This window comes from Helianthus annuus, chromosome 3 (genome assembly GCF_002127325.2).
Source record: "Helianthus annuus cultivar XRQ/B chromosome 3, HanXRQr2.0-SUNRISE, whole genome shotgun sequence".
Classification (NCBI taxonomy): Eukaryota; Viridiplantae; Streptophyta; class Magnoliopsida; order Asterales; family Asteraceae; genus Helianthus; species Helianthus annuus.
This window is the reverse complement of record NC_035435.2, coordinates 133375291-133393443: the sequence shown is the minus strand read 5'-3', so window position 1 is coordinate 133393443 and position 18153 is coordinate 133375291. Positions and strand designations below refer to the sequence as shown.

General features: G+C 37.3%; 1 protein-coding gene and 1 non-coding gene across 3 annotated transcripts; one reads left to right on the top strand and one right to left on the bottom strand.

Annotated features, from left to right (window-relative positions):
- Window positions 1-4065: 4065 nt before the first annotated feature.
- On the bottom strand, window positions 4066-4138 carry TRNAA-AGC. The gene has a single exon. It is a non-coding gene; the product is annotated as a tRNA-Ala (tRNA).
- A 9609-nt stretch (window positions 4139-13747) lies between these two features.
- LOC110929673 (formin-like protein 5) lies at window positions 13748-17854 on the top strand. Of its 2 annotated transcripts, XM_035988476.1 has the most exons (7): window positions 13748-14171; window positions 14249-14894; window positions 14976-15124; window positions 15158-15603; window positions 15699-15901; window positions 15978-16213; window positions 16804-17854. In XM_035988476.1, exons 1-7 carry the CDS (start codon window positions 14037-14039, stop codon window positions 17686-17688), a joined length of 2700 nt encoding a protein of 899 aa, XP_035844369.1. In that variant the 5' UTR covers window positions 13748-14036; the 3' UTR covers window positions 17689-17854. The 2 variants fall into 2 exon arrangements, with proteins under 2 accessions (XP_035844369.1, XP_022028535.1); XM_022172843.2 differs by having other exon boundaries at window positions 14976-15603.
- The last annotated feature ends 299 nt before the right edge of the window (window positions 17855-18153 follow it).

Below are 18153 nucleotides of genomic sequence, written 5' to 3'. Positions count from 1 at the left end.
AACCACATACTCTTCGTGGTTCGACCCCTTGCTACCACTAGCTATTTGTTAAGGGTAATTAGGGTATATAAATATTATCTTTGACCGGAGCGCGACACTTCGATCAGTGATGCGGAAAGTGAACAAGGAGTCGTCGGTTGAAGACTCAGGCTTGTGGGCTTGATAGAAGGAAAGAAGTTGGCTATGATAGATTGGGCATCTTCTCGCTTACGAGTTGGTCTCGTATGGGACATTCCTCTCCTCTTTTCTCCATTTTCTTGCTGATTTCGGTACGTTTTGCACTAGATCTTTGTACTTTCTTGATCTACACATCATTCTCTATGTGATTCTCGCTTGAAATCACACTTTTCACCGTGAAATCTCTCGGATCTGAGTTCTTGAGAGTGATGTCACAATGGAGGTTTGTACAAACTTCTATGTGATGTCATTATGAGCAAGATCTAGCTCAGATCTAAGGTATTTCATGTGTTTTCACAACAAAATCTAAGCTAAATCTAGACTTTTTCATAAGAAACTTGAATTATATTATATTTTCCTTCGAACTTTTACTTTATTCGGTGGAAACGGGGTTTAAACTAACTGTAGATCTGATGAATAGTCTAGAATTAGTGTTAATCTGAGTTCTTACTGGGAAAGACGAGCAAAGCACGGATTCCGACATAAACCCGTCAGAAGCATACGACTGATCGGACAGGGGTGATTCCCACCCGATCAGAACAACTGTGTGCTGATAGGTTTACCATTGTCTCAATACGTGTCGCACCTTCACCGTTAAAACTAGAAACTCGGGAATCTTATAAAATATTAAACAAGAACAAGGGTCGCCCAATCGAGCGGCAACCCGATCGGATGGCCATCCGATCGGACAGCCACCCTATTGAGTGACACTTTCCCTTTGGCCTTCAACACTTAATAATTTATTCATACACTTGGAAACATTGGGAACCTTGACCAAGTGGCAACCCGATCGGACAGCCGCCCGATCGAGCTGCCACCCGTCTAGGATGACCAGATCACTAATACACTCGGATCGAGTGGCAACCCGATCAGACTACCGTCCGATCGAGTAGCCACCCTATTCCCTTCACTTATGAAACTCAAACCAAATGGCAACCCGATCGGATGGCCATCCGATCGGGCAGCCATATGTCTCCTCACACACATGAGTCACCCGATCGACCGACAGTCCGATCGGATTGCCATCCGATCGGACAGTCATCCAATCTAGTGACTGATTTGACACTTGAGCAATCTTGTTATTCTGCCCGGCCCTTATCCTATTGTAATCTAATCAGGCTAATCCAAAAAAGAGCTACCTTTGATCCAATAACAGTTGCGACTGTTAAGCAATCACTGTGAGTATACTCGATCCCCTTTTACTTTAAACTTTTGGGGTGCAACATGTATTCTATGAAACTTAAACTTGATTCTTTGGAAACTTGTACTCTATCCTATGTGTTCATGAAACTTGTGATTCTTGATTCTTGACTCTTTGTGTTATGTGACGTTTAATCCAGAGTGTGTAGTTCCGCCTTAACAATAGTAGCGCTATAGGAGTAATGCACCTCCCCGTTAGTCTTTGGGGTATTGTTAGGAGGAGACATATAACCTCCCGTTAAACTTTGGGAAAGGAACTTAACGCATTGGAAACTTGGGCTATCACTGCGTGGACTGCGACGCTAGCACGGCTGAAACTACTTTATTGCTAACATTATGGATATGAGTTGTTTTTAATCTATTATTCTACTATCAAACTTGTATACTCGCCAATACTTTTTGTATTGATATTTTAATACATGTTTCAGGCTGATAGGGTGCTTTGGAATGCATGGAATCCAGCTAAGGGTTGCTTAGAAACGTCACCTAGTTAACTTAGAATCTTTTGAACAATTTGAACAATATTCGTTATGGTTTGTAATTGATACTTGTATTATGATGAATTTGATCTAATTTCTATTGAAACAAATAGTGTTATGGAATCTCATGAGCAATCTGAACGCTTAGAGCTCGCACCCCGATGTTTCCGCCATCGGTTGGGGTGTGACATTCAGTCCCCTGATCAATCTCAATATCCCTCTTCCCAGGTCACCTGAACTACACCGTTCATGACCACCGATCAAAGAAAAAACAAGCTCTTCGCTTCTACCATTTTAATCTTTTATTGCTAGACACGACCAGATTCAAAGCCTCACCGCTTTGACGATTCTTCTTCCGTCCGTCTACCCGCAAGTTCCAATTGGATACTTCTGCCAATAAGACAACCTATACCGGTTTTTCCGTTCTTATCCTTGGATGGAAGGACAGAGTCTTAATATTACCTGGATTGAAAGTTGCTAATGCGTGAAGCTCATCACCACTAAACCGAACTGAATTGATCACCGGTCACCACCGTCATCCCATCGGTGCTCCCCGTGACACCTGCTGACCCGAACCACCGTTCGCTTTACTTTATGTCAAACAGTTTGAACCCTTCTTTGATCGTAGTTTTTCCACCATGTCAGACTCATCCTTGATATGCCTCCCCTCAAATATCTATCACCAACAAAGACAACAAACTCATGTTGTTCCGTTCCTCGGTCATCAAACAAATCATTAAGCCTCTCGTTCTTTTTTTTTTCCGCAACACGCCCGTTGGTTTTTTCACCACAAAAACAATCGAACTCCATGCTGCGATTTTCCTTCTTGACGAGAAGAGTCTCCAACAAAAATAAACACAATCAAGCAACCGAATTGAACCTACCCAAAACACTTATCCGGTTTTTGTCTTACCCGGCAAAACCGAAACTATTGCCTACTTTAGGCATCTACTGTTGAAGCTCACACTTTTAATTTGGGCCTAGAACGAACAACCCATGTGATTATGTCAACCCCTCCGGCGTACATCAAGGTTCCATGCAAACCCCATGGAGTTCAGGGGCGAACCTAGCTTGTTAATAGAGGTAGCCTCCGCTATCCCTTGACGCTCCAACGGTAGTGTAAATTTTGAAAAAAAAATTAACCTTTTTTCGATTTTATTACCCCTTTTTATATGAAATGTTGCCCCTGTAAGAATTTTTTAAATCCGCCATGAAGTTAGCCCCAAATTTGACCAATCATATTGATTCCATGTAAAATATTGATTCCTCTGCCATCACATAAATTATTTCCACATGAGAAAACAATATTTCCTCACATGGAACTTGCTATCTGGGATTGCTGGAGTGATCATGGGTCAAGCCTCTTGGAAACACGTGACAAGCTTATTGGTTTTCGTACATTTGGTTTTGAAACATTTGAACAATGATTTACTTTATGCTTCCGCTGAACGTATTGGTTTTAAGTTATGTTTTGAAAATACAATATCGTAATAAATGGAAACTTTTATTTAATATCTTGTTATAGTTTAATGTGGTTGGTGGCTGGATCCTGGTACGTCACACATCCCGCGGGGTTTCCGTATGTGGTATTTTGGGGGTGTGACAAGCTCGAAGTTGGCTTGAATTTTGGATGAGCTGGCTCAGCTTGTTTTAAATTATTTTACCAAGTTGTAGTCTTAAATTTGAACTTGACTCGTTTGAAGACGTAATCTTGAATTAAGGAGACAAGGATTATGACGGGCTATAGATAATTCTTGGGGAACTCTTTACTGGGTCTTTTATAATTAGTTTAAGGTTAATTATTAGTTTTAAGTAATAAGGTTTATCTAGGAGTCTATTTATTTATTTAATAGGTTTGAGTCGGGTTAGAACTAAAATGAGTTTAGTATAAATAGATGATTAAAGTTATTGTATTTGTGTGCTTTCATTAATAATAAACTTATAATAAGCTTACCAAGGGTTGTAACTTGTATAACATATTCTTTTTCTTCTTCTTTTTTTTTTTTGGTTGTATTTGCATCTAAAAGAACATTCAGATAGGTCCAATGGTCAGAAAAGATATATCAGTTGTGTTTTATTGTTGGGTATACTTGGGTCATACAGCCCAAGAAAGCATAGTTTTTCTTAAGAAACCACTTAGGCCCATATTGGGATTTACAACACAGCCCAACAAAAAAAATATATTTGAAACAACACGATAAAAATTGGATGGAGATGCGGGGTATCGATCCCCGTACCTCTCGCATGCTAAGCGAGCGCTCTACCATCTGAGCTACATCCCCCGTTACTGTAGCAACATCAAATAACAGCTTTATTTCGAACGAATACTATTTTTTTTTCTTACTAAAGCCGATTATGGATTAGAAAATGTCAAAAAAAGGTGAGTAATATGAGTGAAATATATTTAGACTCTTTTCTGCGCCGCTATCCGTTTGTTGACTAGGGTCCAAAAGGTTGTCCACAGCAGTTGCTCATCAACAGGGGGGCAGGGGTTTGTCTTTAATAGGTTAGGGTTTGGTATTCAGAAAGGGGTAGCGGCGCAGCTTGTTGCTCGCTTACCTGCGATATTGATGTAACTCGGCCAGTTCATATATATAATTAATTTGTAAATTATTTAACTTAAAAAAAAAGAGATAAACTTCATGATATTAGTTCATCTACACATTAATGCTAATTTTATAATTTATTGAAATATAGCGATGTTTTATATAAGTTTGTTTTCAAATCAATAAACATAGTTCAATTTATTTTCCGAGGAATACTAGCTTAATATTTAAGATTGCGACAATTTCTAATATTTGTAAGTAATCTTGATCAATCAAGCTGAAACTTGAAAACCAATCACTTAGGTTATATCTTATATGCATGGGAGGCTTTGATGGTGTGTGGGGAGGACCTCCGCACAAGGCCTACGATTTCGAGTGGCATGCGATTTAAAAAAAATCCGATACGTATATGTTATTTTTTTTTTAAATAGAAAACACATACCACTTTTAATATGGGTCCATTTACAAATCATTTTTTATAGTTTAGAATTTCGCTTACTTGGAATTAGATTTATTAAGCCCAATACTGATTTGATCTTTTTTAAATAATAACAAAACATAACAGAAGGGCACATTTTTTCAATCTCGAACAGGGTACGTGAATTCTCAGAGACGCCTCTATTTATATGTACACATATAAACATTATTTATGGAATTAGCAACCATGTCTATGTTAGAACTAAATTAAAATCTATAATCTAAACGTAATATTCTTGTAAATAATTAAAATATTCAGTTGTTACGTATGCTCATCATAAAGTATTCATGGATAGAGTTATTAGTTATTACATAAGTGAGGTTAGACCTGTCGTACAATAATACAGATTACACATGTTAAGGATAAATCAAAAGAATCTCTCAATTTCCATATGTTTGTCATAGATGAAATTCAACGAGATCACTAATATTAACAATCTAAACATTATGTATTAGCAAAGTAAAAACATGATAAGAAATCAAATGTTAATCATCATTTGGAATTTATTATTCCTCTTCTTCTATAAACCACTCAATATTAGTTTTAGAAATTCAGTTGGATCAGTAATGTCTGAGGTGATGTTTGTTTTTTTTTTTAAAAGATCTGAGCATGCTCTTTTGTTTGCGCTGCGCAAACCACACGCAGAAATTGTCATCTGCAGACTATTTTTTTTCGAAGACGTTTCATTAAAAAACGTCTGCACGAGCTCTTCTTGGTGCAGACTTGGCATAACCACTTTCAAGATCTTCTAAGGTCTACAGAGGGTAAAACACCACCACCGTCCACCATCCACCACCACCCACCACCGTCCACCACCACCATCGTCCACCCCCACCCACCGTCCACCACCACCGTCCACCACCCACCACCACCGATTTATTTTAAAAGTATACATACGTTAAAAAACAAGCAGTCTTCTACTAGCAGACTGCAGAGGTTTGGCTCACATCTTATTCTACAGATATGATCCACATACTATAGACATTTTACCTTTTAAAAAACAAACAGCACTTTAGTCTCTCATTGTGGAATTTTGAATAGTTTTAAATAATTGTCCCTTGTGCAAAAGAGCTAGAACTAAAGTTTACTTTTGATGTTGACACAAGGATGGTGATTTCTTGTCTTTTTATATTCATTAATTGAATATTATATTAAACTAGTGTTATTCGTTGTTGCGCGTTGCGGGATCACATATTGGTTTTTTTTTTTCAAGTAGGGTTTCATATTATAGTTAATAATAGAAGGATTACACAATGCATTACATGGTATAGTTGTTGTTTCAAAAGTTGTTTTAGGTTTTTCTATTTTAAGATGTTACAAAAAAAACTTGTACTTCCTACTAATAGTGAAAACAAAAACAACAACTTGTTTGTCAGTTTAGGGTCTGCAGCAGGGTTCGGGCATTGGTCTTATAGTTGATGGCAACGTGGTTCTTGTTCCTTTTATGAGCGATGTTTGGGTTACCTGCAAGTATCGTATATTGTATAGTTAATGAATATTTTTGGGTATGGTTATGTGTTGTTTGTTGAATTTGAATTCCTTCAGAGTGAAGAATAGGCCTTTTGGCAGATGTCGTGTTTGCACACCTCTAGATATGCGTAAATCAGGGGGCCAGCCCAGTTCAACGCGCGGAAAAAGAAGTGGGTACTGCAAGGGCATGTAAGACGAGTGTAGCTTACTTACCCTATGTGGCCTGTTGTCCTTACTACGAATAATCACATCAAAGTCCTCAGAGCCCAAACCGGCATCACAAACTATCGCACCAAGCGTGTTCGTTGTTGGAACATCATAACGGCGTTTCTTTAACATGGCTATAAAGCTTTATACCGAAATTTGGAATCGTGGGCTGTAAACATAACTCTCTTGCAGACCTAAACAAACGCACATACCCGTTTACCTGGTCTAACATATGCGACAACGCAGTCACAATTTCTGAAGAAAGACTTTGGGAGTCGTTGTTCGGAAAAAAGCTTAGCCTGTTTTCAACCTCATTTTGACTATCAAAGATGTACATCTGTAAGAACCTTGGCTTATCACCAGGATCTGGACATAGCGAACCTAACCAATGCGAAACTTGGCCAACAACCTTAAACACATAGGGACCACTACCATCATTGATCGCATCATCTACGGTTGCACCAAACGACGTCATCGAAAACATAGCATTGTAAGCATGGATATTTACCATAAATTGAGGTTCCGAAAACAAAGACTTCAATAGATCTGGTGGGTCTGTTGGATATTGCATTTCAATTTTCCCACCTTTACAACACTTGTTATACCGTGGCCTCATACTCATTGGGAATGATAACAACAATTTTAAAATATAATACCAAAAAAGATTAGGGAATGTCATCAAAATAAGTAACTCACCTCAATGGTTCTCTTTCCAAGTGTGAAAAGCCAAACGTTCAACCAGTAGACAAACAAACAACCTAATAAAAAAAATCTGGTGGATCAAAACTATTTTTAAATTTTTTTTTAAACCATAATAATTATTATAATTTATAACTAAACTTTTTTTTTAACCACAACAATATCATTCCACAAAGAGAGGTTTTTCCAGAGAGATTTTCAACTTCTTCAGCAAAATGACACAATTAAATGTACTGGCACGGGGGTTTGATGAAACTATCATTTTTTACAATTATTAACTTTAATGTGAATAAGATATATAACATATGGCCTTAGTATTGACAAATCCGATGGGAGTCACACAACTACAAGCAAAATAACAACCTGTGTTGAACAATCGAGATTTGGGATGACAGTGGTACCGGTATCGAAATTACCATTACCGAAATTCATCTAAACCGGGCACAGAACCGACATATCCGCTACAGTACCGGTTCGGTACCGATAGTGAAGTATTCAGTATAGAACCGGTTCGGTAGCAGCACGGTACCGGTTCGGTAACGATACCGAAGTTTTTGGTACGGTACGAAAGCGGTTTGGTACCAGTAATCCCTAATATTTGAGATGACTTCTCTAACCCATGAACACTAAAAAGCACATTAAAAACTCAAAGCTTACTATTCGAAACAAAAGACATGCATTAGAAGAAATATAGCCAGATTTCAATAGCACGAAAATCATATCAAATGAGAAACTGAATTCCAAAATCGCGGTAGCAATAACCTCAAAACTTTATTAGACGAAGAAGAACCCCAAACTATTTTAGTAAAGGCTTGATTCTATGTAGAAAACAAGTACAGGCATAAACCCTAAATGACAAACAGTTTGAAAAAACAAAAAGCAATGCGAGGAAGACATAGACCTGATCTTGAGAGCAGAACCGAGAGCAACAAAAGAACTGAAAGGGGGAAATATGAATTAGCGTGAGCTTATAGGAGTGAAACGTGTTTAAAGAACATGTGTTCATACCCTGAGGTTAACACGTGCAAGCAGTGGAAGACGTCATAAAAAACCTGGGAAAAAAGAAAGGAAAACCATTAAACCAGACGGAAATCAAACCAGGACATTATTTTTGGCATGGAAACCATGAACCACTATACCAAAAGAGCAGATATGAAATAACTGTCACCAAAACTCTTTTAAAGGAAAGCTGTAAGGGGAAAAATCAACAAAAAAAAGTCAATATGTTCGTTACTGTTCAAAGCCTTCAGAAATTAATAAAAATGATAACTAGACGCTAGAAGTTGATGTTATTTTTGAACTTGAGTTAATTATATTTTTTGTCCCTATGATTTGTCAAAAATTATTATTTCAGTCCATAAGTTTAAAAATTGTCATTTCAGTCCCCATGGTTTCACTTTCGTAACTATTTCAGTCCACTCGCTTAACGCTGTTTATTTATTCTGTTAAGATTCGATGAAATGACTAAATTGGCCTGTAAAAAACTAATATATAAAATTATAAAATTATCAAACTTTAAAACAATTAAAGGTGGGTCCCACTTCACAAAGTTGCCCCCACTGCAGTTTTCCGGTCATCTTCTCCGACGACCCCAAGGTTTTCCGGTCATCTTCTCTGACGATTCGAAAATGATGAACTCATTGATGGGTTACCTAAAGTAAAAAAAAAAAAAGAATGAACCATGAATAATGTTCAAACAATGCACCTTACAATTAAAGCAATCATCAACAAATAATTGAAGCATCCACAAATTGCCGGAATATCCAAATCTCCACCTTTGAAATCCGGCAAACTCACTGAATTATCTAAATCGCCGCCACCTTTAGTCTCCGGCCAACTCCTCCGAGCACCATTTGAGGTAATAATTATACCATATTACTCATCTCTTCTTTCTGAACAAAAGCCCCATTGTCTCAAGGGTTAATTGTTATGATTGAATACGAATTTTACGAATTGATATGGGCCCTTTTTAGGGTTCTTAGATTTTTATACTCAACAAAGTAATAGAGTCTTCTAATTTTGGAGATAACTCGCGTTGTGGTGTGGTGGTTGTGTGATGGGGATAGTGGTGGTGTGTGGCGGAAGTGTGTGACGTGTGGCGGAGGCGTGTGGCGTGTGGCGGAGGTGGCTGTGGTGTGGTGGTTGTGTGATGGGGATGGTGGTGGTGTGTGGCGATGGTTGTGTGTGGTGGAGGTGGGTGGTAACGAGTGCTGTTTGGTGGTGGGGGTTGTATGGTCTGGTGGTGGCAGTGGTGTGGGTGGTGTAATATCGGTTTGTAGTTTGTTGTGTGTTTCTACAAAGAGAGAGACATTAATTATGGTGATTAAACAACATGTTAAAAAAATAGCCCCTCAACTTCTTGGTTTGACAATTTAGCCCTTTATATATTTATATTTTACCTTTAATAACAGGGGCATTATGGTCATTTTATATAAACTAACAGAATAATTGAATGGCATTAACGAAGGTGGACTGAAATAGTTACCAAAGTGAAACCACAGGGACTAAAATGACAATTTTTAAACTAATGTACTGAAATTGCGATTTCTGACAAACCATATGAACGAAAAACGTAATTAACTCTTTGAACTTAAACTTACCTTTAGTTAATGACAAATTGATAATTTGATTTATGTGATGTAATCATTCTATATGATTAATCACTTAATTGATGTATTTTTTTTTTCTTTCTAAAAAGGTGTTTACGAGGTACACGAGTTAGTGCTCTAGCAATAAAAAATAAAAGACTTGATTGCAAAATTGAGAATAAATACCAAATAAAATAAAATAATCACGGAGACCAAATTGCTACGAAGAAAATATATAGTAATGAAATATCAAAATAAGCAAGGAGACCAAGTCTATAAAGTTCTCGAAGTCCTTGTTCTCTTACCCTTGAATTCCCTTGGAAGTAACCTCCCAACTTCTATTCTCAATTTGAGGCTTAATTAACACATTTGATGTTTCGTTAGTGACACAATTATAAGCAAATGAGTTATTATTATCTTGTTTATAATTATATAGTAGTTTATAATTATATAGTAGTTCAGTCAACGTAGCGTATATGTTATACTCAGTGACGGACTCAGAAATTTTTCCATAGGGGTGCGGAACATTTTTAAAAATTTTAGGTCCCTAGGTATATAAGTAAAAAAATCGGTTTGTATCGAGTCGGGTCCGGTCATGTAAAACAAACAAACATCAAACTAAATTTATATAACCATCAAAAACATGTCAAACCTTGTTACAAAAATATTTAAAACGTCGACGCTCTACGGGTTTTCATTTTTTGAAATCTATCCAAAAATCATCTAAAGCTAATTTCTTAAGTAATTCTTTCTCTATATACCATAAGTTCATCGCTCCATAACATAATATTTCAATTTTAATTTTCAACTATTCAAGCCTTATAAATCATAACGTAAGTTGTAATCACCCTAAAAATATATAAACAATGTAATCACCCTAAAAATCATCTAAACAACGCCAAAACACACAAAATTTCAAACCTATTTAACAACTTTATTACTCTTTTTTCTCCTATAATATCAACCAAAATCATCAAAATAACAAAGAAACTTACCCGTGTTCGGATTCCGGTTAGATTTGGTGTCTAACGACGGTGGTATGGTGGTCGTCGGCTGCTGGACTGTTGTCGCTGGATGATGTTGTTCGTTGGCAGTGCAGGGACGCAAGAGAGAGAGAGAGAGAGAGCGGAAGAGAATTTCTAAAGGTTTTGGGCTTTAATTATTTTATTATAGTTTGAAATATTGTTGGGTTTGGTTAATGAGCTAAGACTAAGTGGGCTAGCTAGTTAGGAATTATAAGTGGGTAAAGGTATGGGTATTTGGGTTTAGTTAGTTAGGTATTAAAAGTTATATAATTTAGGTAGTATTTTTTTTAATAAGAGTTTACTAAAAAAAATTTAAAATATAAATTGATAACACTTTTTACCTAATGGGTGCGGACGAAAAATTTCAAGGGGTGCGGTCGAAAAATTTCAAGGGGTGCGGACGAAAAATTCCAAGGGGTGCGGACGAGATTTTCCACGGAACTTAGCACTAATTTTTTTTTCCCTGGGGGTGCGCCCGCCCACCTTGAGCTGAGCTTGAGTCCGCCCCTGATTATACTGGGTTCCTTAATCATCATTTGTATCTATATGTGTATTAGTATATATAACGTTTATCATTAAATTGTATGTACATGTACACATACAAGGGTGTTAAAAGGATCACTTTATCAATATGATTTTTTGGGTTTTACTTCATAAACAAGATAAACTACTAAACTCAGATCTAAACAGTTTTTTCTTAATTATTTTTAGAATCGAGTTTGATGTCTGTTTAATAGTTGAGTTTCTTATATTTTCATGAACTATAACGAAGTTTGGTTAGCAGCCCAGTCTAAACTTAAATAAACTCATTCGAGCTCAAGGGCTAAATGAACAATTTTCATTTTTTTTAATATCAATTGTATTTTTAGTCAAATTTATTATCTATTACATACATTATTATTTGATTTATCTTATAATTTTAAGTTTGTTCGTTAGTTATTATTTATTTCTAGTTTAAATACTTGTATAGTAACTAACGTGTTCTTCGCTACTCAATAAACAATCGATATCATTTTTCAGTCCCTTTTATTATTTCAGTTTTAACTTAAAATATTTTTAAATCTAAGCCTTGATCGTTTAGAGTCAACGGGGTGGTACCGTGATTGTATAACGTAATTATTGGGTGTCAGCCCAATGGTCACCAGCCCGCATTCTAACCCGGAGGTGGCAGGTTCGAGTCTTACTCGTTCCCAATGCCCCTACGATAGCGGATTTACCCCCAGACTCAGGCTTGCTGGGTGGCGGTCTGCGAGGTGGGATCACCTCGGCGGTTGGGAGGACCCCGTGATTGTATAACGGAACAATTGTATAACGCGTGGAAGTTCAAAATCCCCACCCCGACCTTAATGTATAACGCGTTAATATATAACGAAAATCCAATTTCGTTATTTTTACAACGCGTGATGTTTTTTTTTGTGAGTGTATTGTTGGTTGGGGGGAAATTGTTGGGTGTGGTGGTGAGTGATGACCACCCCCACTAAAAAAGATTGTGAGTGATGAAAAAATGGTTGATGACATGACGGAACTTGTTGGTGCTTGTGAGTGATAGAATTCTAGCACTAGTGACCACCCCCTCCCCTTATAATAATAAAGGTAATATTATTTTCGTGTTGTATCAAAGAAAACAATATATCGTAAGTTGAATCGATATATAACACGGCCAGGGTGGAGCCCTCAAGACAATTCTTAGATTTTAGTGGGAATACAACATGCTGTCGTGTTATTTTAATATTTACCTGTGAAACGGTCTAAATAGATGGTAGGGTCGCTTGCGTAGACCGGCCTCTTTACGCGTTAATGCCATTTCTTTTCATCATCCAAAAAGGCGAATCATTCTCAAAAGCTCTTTTACAACATATTACATTTTCATCCTTCATGTTTGGTTACATTACACGTTTTGATCCTTGGTTAGTTTATATATTTTAGTCATAGCCAACAGGGGCGGACCTAGGTAGAGAGTTGGGTGAGCGGGCGCATCATTTGGAAAAAAAATTTAGTGTATTTTACAGGGTAAAATCCTGATCGCACCCCTTGAAATTTTGATTAAACCCCTTATTCGCACACTAGAAAATAATTTCTGGATACGCCACTGATAGCCAACACCATTCCAAGTCCATGTCTATTCATTGCTACTCTCTCCATCTCGCATATGATATAGGTATAATAACACAACTATAGAAAAATTTAGGTATGATGTAATAAATTTTCCTGATTAGTTTTTTTTTTTTTTTTTTTATAAATATTGAGTAAGTGAATGCGTGAGTAATTATGTAAAGAAGATGATGTGTATACCTCAATCATCAATCCGACCAACATAGGAGGAAAAATATTCAGGTTAAAAAAAGTTCACTTTAAGAGTTTAAAACATCTAACACCATCCTGATACGATAATAAATCCATCTTTACGTCCAAATCAATTCAAAAGGTACTTTCATCACCTACACATAGTCATATACAATTGGCCTTAATATGTTATGCCAAAGAAGTTAATGCTGTTACTAACATCATCATCATCTACTTTATACAAATGCAATATATTGTAGGCAATAAGAATTTGTCGGTTGAGATTTCAACCTCGAGATCTCCCATCAACACCAGTTAAAGTACATACAGTAGGTCGTCATAAATACTTGATACACATTTAACCCATACATCTAAGTACACGAAATCGTACACATTTTGTTTCATCAAAATAGACTTAAAAAGTACAATATTAACTCTCTTGAAGGGAACAATACAAGTAACAAGGTTACAAGGACCAAAACCAATAAAAGCTTCATTCAATGACATTACATGAAAATCCAATATAGTCCAGGGACAATTATTGTAAATACTTCTTTTTTTAACTTTTTTAACAACTCAAAGCAAAAACCTTTGTTAATTCTGGCGGCCTAGCAGTATACCTTTGAAAGAAGACCAAAAGAATTCCCCAAATCTTCCTTCATCTTCACCGAATATATTCAATCACTCTGTATCAAACCCTAGCTACTCGATCTCCCGAATTACAACAACTTCACGTTTTCTTCAACAAATTGACGCTCAATTCGTCCAAGATTTCTCGATTTGCGTGCTTACAAGACAACACTTTTGAATAATCCCCAGTGGGTTTGAAGAATTTGAGCTCTCTGTTTTCATGTTTTTCAAATCGGATATGATGTATTTATGAGATGGTCATAGTTAAACCAATGGGTGCTCATACTCTTCAAATGGTTTCGTTTATAGCGATTATTGTTTTGATTTTGCCTTTGACGGTAACTTCAAGAACCAACATCGATCCAGAATATCTGATTGACAAAGATACGGTATGATGTTTTTAATAAATAATGATGTTTGTTTGAAGTTTTGTTGATTGGGATCTGATAAAGTTAACTGATTGCAGGTGGGTTTAATTTGGGATAATTGTGAAACAGAGTTGATGAGTATTATTGAAGGCTTACAAGATCTTAAAGTTAGCAATCATGAAACCCTTTTCGAACAAGATAGGATACTGAAGTCTTTAGCTTTTCAAGATCTGTATGTCAAGAAAACAATTCTTGATTGTTTAAATGCTAAAAATGTTGCTGTACCTGAATCAGGAGAGACAGAACATTCTAGTACATGGTATATAGACTATTTACAGTATTTTTCACTAGGTGATAACTTTGCGCGTAGAACCCGTAGGCTAGCCGAATCCGATGCACCGGCTCTTAGCCCCGGTCCTAGCCCAAGTCCCAGCCCTTCACCGGTGGAGGCTCCTGTTATAAGGCCTCCTAGTACTCCATTTTTTCCTGTGATACCGAATGATCGTAATACAGGTAAGACTACGCAAGCTACGCAAGCGCCTACAGGGTCGGGTGCTAATGTGCAGTCGGGTAATGGGAATAGTGATACGCATAAGAAGATTATTATTGCGGTTGTTGTTACTGCTACCGTGACTTTTATGCTTGCTGCATTGCTCTTCTTTTGTTATGTGAGGCATTGTGGTAAGGGGCGTCGGCAGAATGATGAGGCGCATTTACTTAGCTCGAGTATGAGTGAGCATAACGGTATGTTATGTTATGTTTGGGAGTTGTTTTAGTTTAAGGTTGTTTGGTTGTTTTTGTATTGAGTTAGTTGTAATGTTTCAGGTGGTTCGTATAAACCGTCGTACAGTTTAAACAGCCCGGTGCACAATTATGCGAATACGGGGAATGAATCGTTATACGGTAACTCAAACATGCAGAAAATGGATTCTAAGATTCCGGTAGGTATCCCTTTGCAGACTATGCAAGGAAGGGTAGAATCGTCATTACGGCCTCCACCAGGAAGGGTAGAATCGTCATTACGGCCTCCGCCAGGAAGGGTGGAATCGTCTAAATTGTTGCCTGTGAATGTAGCTGCCGCTACTCCATCTGCAGCTCCACCACCACCTCCTGCACCGAAACCTCCTACTGCCGCTGGTCCGCCACCTTCACCGCCACCTAAAGGAGGGCCACCGCCTCCACCGCCACCTAGAGGAGGACCGCCACCACCACCAGGTCCACCACCGTTGAAGCCTGCAGGTCCACGCCCGCCTCCTCCACCAGGTGGTGCACTTCCGCCACGACCACCAGGTTCCGGTCTAAGACCGCCACGCCCGCCAGAGGGATCTAGTCAATCCAGCGGTGATGACACCGATGCTTCGAAAGCTAAGCTAAAACCGTTCTTTTGGGATAAGGTTATGGCTAACCCCGATCAATCGATGGTTTGGCATCAGATCAAATCGGGCTCGTTTCAGTAAGTTCTATATTTTTTTCTACCTTCGTGACGCTATATATTCATATATGGTAAGAATTAAGATGACATAACATGATTAAATTGTTAATTAACAGGTTTAGTGAAGAAATGATAGAAACTTTATTTGGATATAACGCCACCGATAAAAACAAAGATCACACCAGGAAGAACTCTGCATCACAAGATCCTACTTTCCAGTACATTCAAATCATCGATCCAAAAAAGGCTCAAAATTTGTCTATTCAATTAAGAGCACTTAACGTGACAACTGAAGAAATCCGTTATGCACTAAAAGAAGGTAATTTTTCATTTTTTCTATATATACATAATCGATATATATGTGATTTTTTTTTAACTTGTGTGAATTGAATTAGGAAACGAGCTACCGGCGGAACTTCTTCAAACACTAATAAAAACGGCACCAACTCCCGATGAAGAACTAAAGTTGAGAATGTACAACGGGGATCTTTCTCATCTTGGAACCGCAGAACGGTTTTTAAAAATGTTAATCGAAATACCATTTGCTTTCAAAAGACTAGAATCCTTGCTCTTTATGTGCACATTCCAGGAGGAAGAATCAGTGGTTAAAGAATCTTTCACAACTTTAGAGGTAAACCTTCAAATCTTATAGCACCTAAACAGTTTATTAGAGATGGTGAGTGGGCCAAACAGGACGGGAAACGGGTCAAAATTGATAACTTTTTGTATTAGTCGAAATAGGTTCGGTTGATCCAAAACAAGAATGTTATAGGAGCTTTTATTCATTCTTAAGTAAATTGCCATTTTAGTCCCTGAAGTTTGGCCCAAAATGCCACTTTAGTCCAAATAGTTTTTTTTCCTCCTTTGGGTCCTAACGCTTGCTGTTTTTTTATCATTTTCGTCCAACCCATTGAAAAAATGTTAGTTTACTCGGGGGTATTTTGGTCAGATTACAAAAATGAGTTAACTGACATTTTTGGACAGAGTTAGTGGGTTGGACGGAAATGACAAAAAACAACAAACGTCAGGGACAACCCGGTGTAGAAAAAACTTTTGGGCTAAAGTGGCATTTTGGGCCAAACCTCAGGGACTAAAATGACAATTTACTCTTATTCTTTAGGTAACTTTTGACCCATTTTTACCTATAGTGATAAAACATAACCCGAATCAACAAATTCTTTTTATGCTAATTGTTTTTTGTTTTTTTTTTAAACTATACAGGCTGCTTGTGTTGAACTTAGAAAAAGCCGATTATTTCTCAAACTCTTAGAAGCTGTTTTGAAAACCGGGAATCGTATGAATGACGGGACTTTTCGTGGGAGTGCACAAGCGTTTAAACTCGATACACTCTTGAAGTTATCCGACGTAAAAGGAATTGACGGAAAAACAACGCTTTTGCACTTTGTGGTTCAAGAGATCATCCGGTCAGAAGGTATAAAAGCTGCGCGAACAATCCGCGAATCAAAAAGTTTCAAAACCGAGGATCTTCTCAAAGAAGCTTCATCTTCGCATGAAGAAACAGAGGAACGCTATCGCAAGCTTGGGCTTCAAGTCGTGTCGAGCTTGAGCGGTGAGCTCGATAATGTAAAAAAGGCAGCCATTGTAGATGCTGATGGGCTCACCAGTTTAGTGTCAAGTTTGGGCCGGGCCCTTGTAAAAGCTCGTGAGTTTTTAAATACAGATTTAAAGAAGGTAGAAGACGACGGTGATGAGTTTCAGAGAGTTTTGGCGAGTTTTGTGAAGAATGCCGAGAAGGAGATTACATGGATGCAAGAAGAAGAAAAGAGAATAAAAACTTTGATTAAGAACACGACGGATTATTTTCATGGGAACTCCGGGAAAGATGAAGGGTTGAGATTATTTGTGATTGTTCGCGATTTCTTGATAATTTTGGATAAGGTATGTAAAGAGGTTAAGAGTGATCCTGTAAGAACACCAAAAACGAAAAATGACGAGTTGCAACCCGGGGTTCAACGAAAAGATGACCAGATATTGGGCGGAGGTTCATCTGAACCTCGCCAGTCGCCGTTTGAAGAGCAACGTCAACGGTTGTTTCCGGCAATTTTAGGGCGGCGAATGGACAGTGATAGTTCAGATGAAGATTAGTGTGTAGAGTTTTGTTTTGAACAACTGAGATATGATTCTTTTTTCTTTCTTTACTTATATCTACTTGATGAACTTTACCAAATGGGAATACTCTCTGCATTGACCTGATTACCAAATGCATGTATAATGTTAGGTGTAATAATAGAGTTGTATAGCATTTCTATCATCTGTTTGATAATTTAGCATTATATAAGGGGGTAGTATGTGCAACTTTAACTAACTGGTCAAAGGAGTAAATTTATGAAAGAAGCCAAAACGAGTCAGCTAGGTTACTCGAACCTAAATTCATAAATTGGTAAAATGGTATGTCATTTCCAAATGCATCTTTTTACTATTATAATTATTGCATAACTTTTATTTATATAACTACGATAAATTATTTATATAACATTATAATTTTTATATATTTGTATTTATATACTTCACAGAACACAAAATATATATAATAATATCAAATACATAGTC

What these genes read in the sequence shown, in the direction of transcription:
- LOC110929673 (XM_022172843.2), top strand. Translation starts at nt 14,037, where the DNA reads ATGGTCATAGTTAAACCAATGGGTGCTCATACTCTTCAAATGGTTTCG. An exon ending in ATCTGATTGACAAAGATACG is followed by an intron (nt 14,172 to 14,248) that starts GTATGATGTTTT and finishes AACTGATTGCAG; the next exon opens with GTGGGTTTAATTTGGGATAA. An exon ending in GAGTATGAGTGAGCATAACG is followed by an intron (nt 14,895 to 14,975) that starts GTATGTTATGTT and finishes GTAATGTTTCAG; the next exon opens with GTGGTTCGTATAAACCGTCG.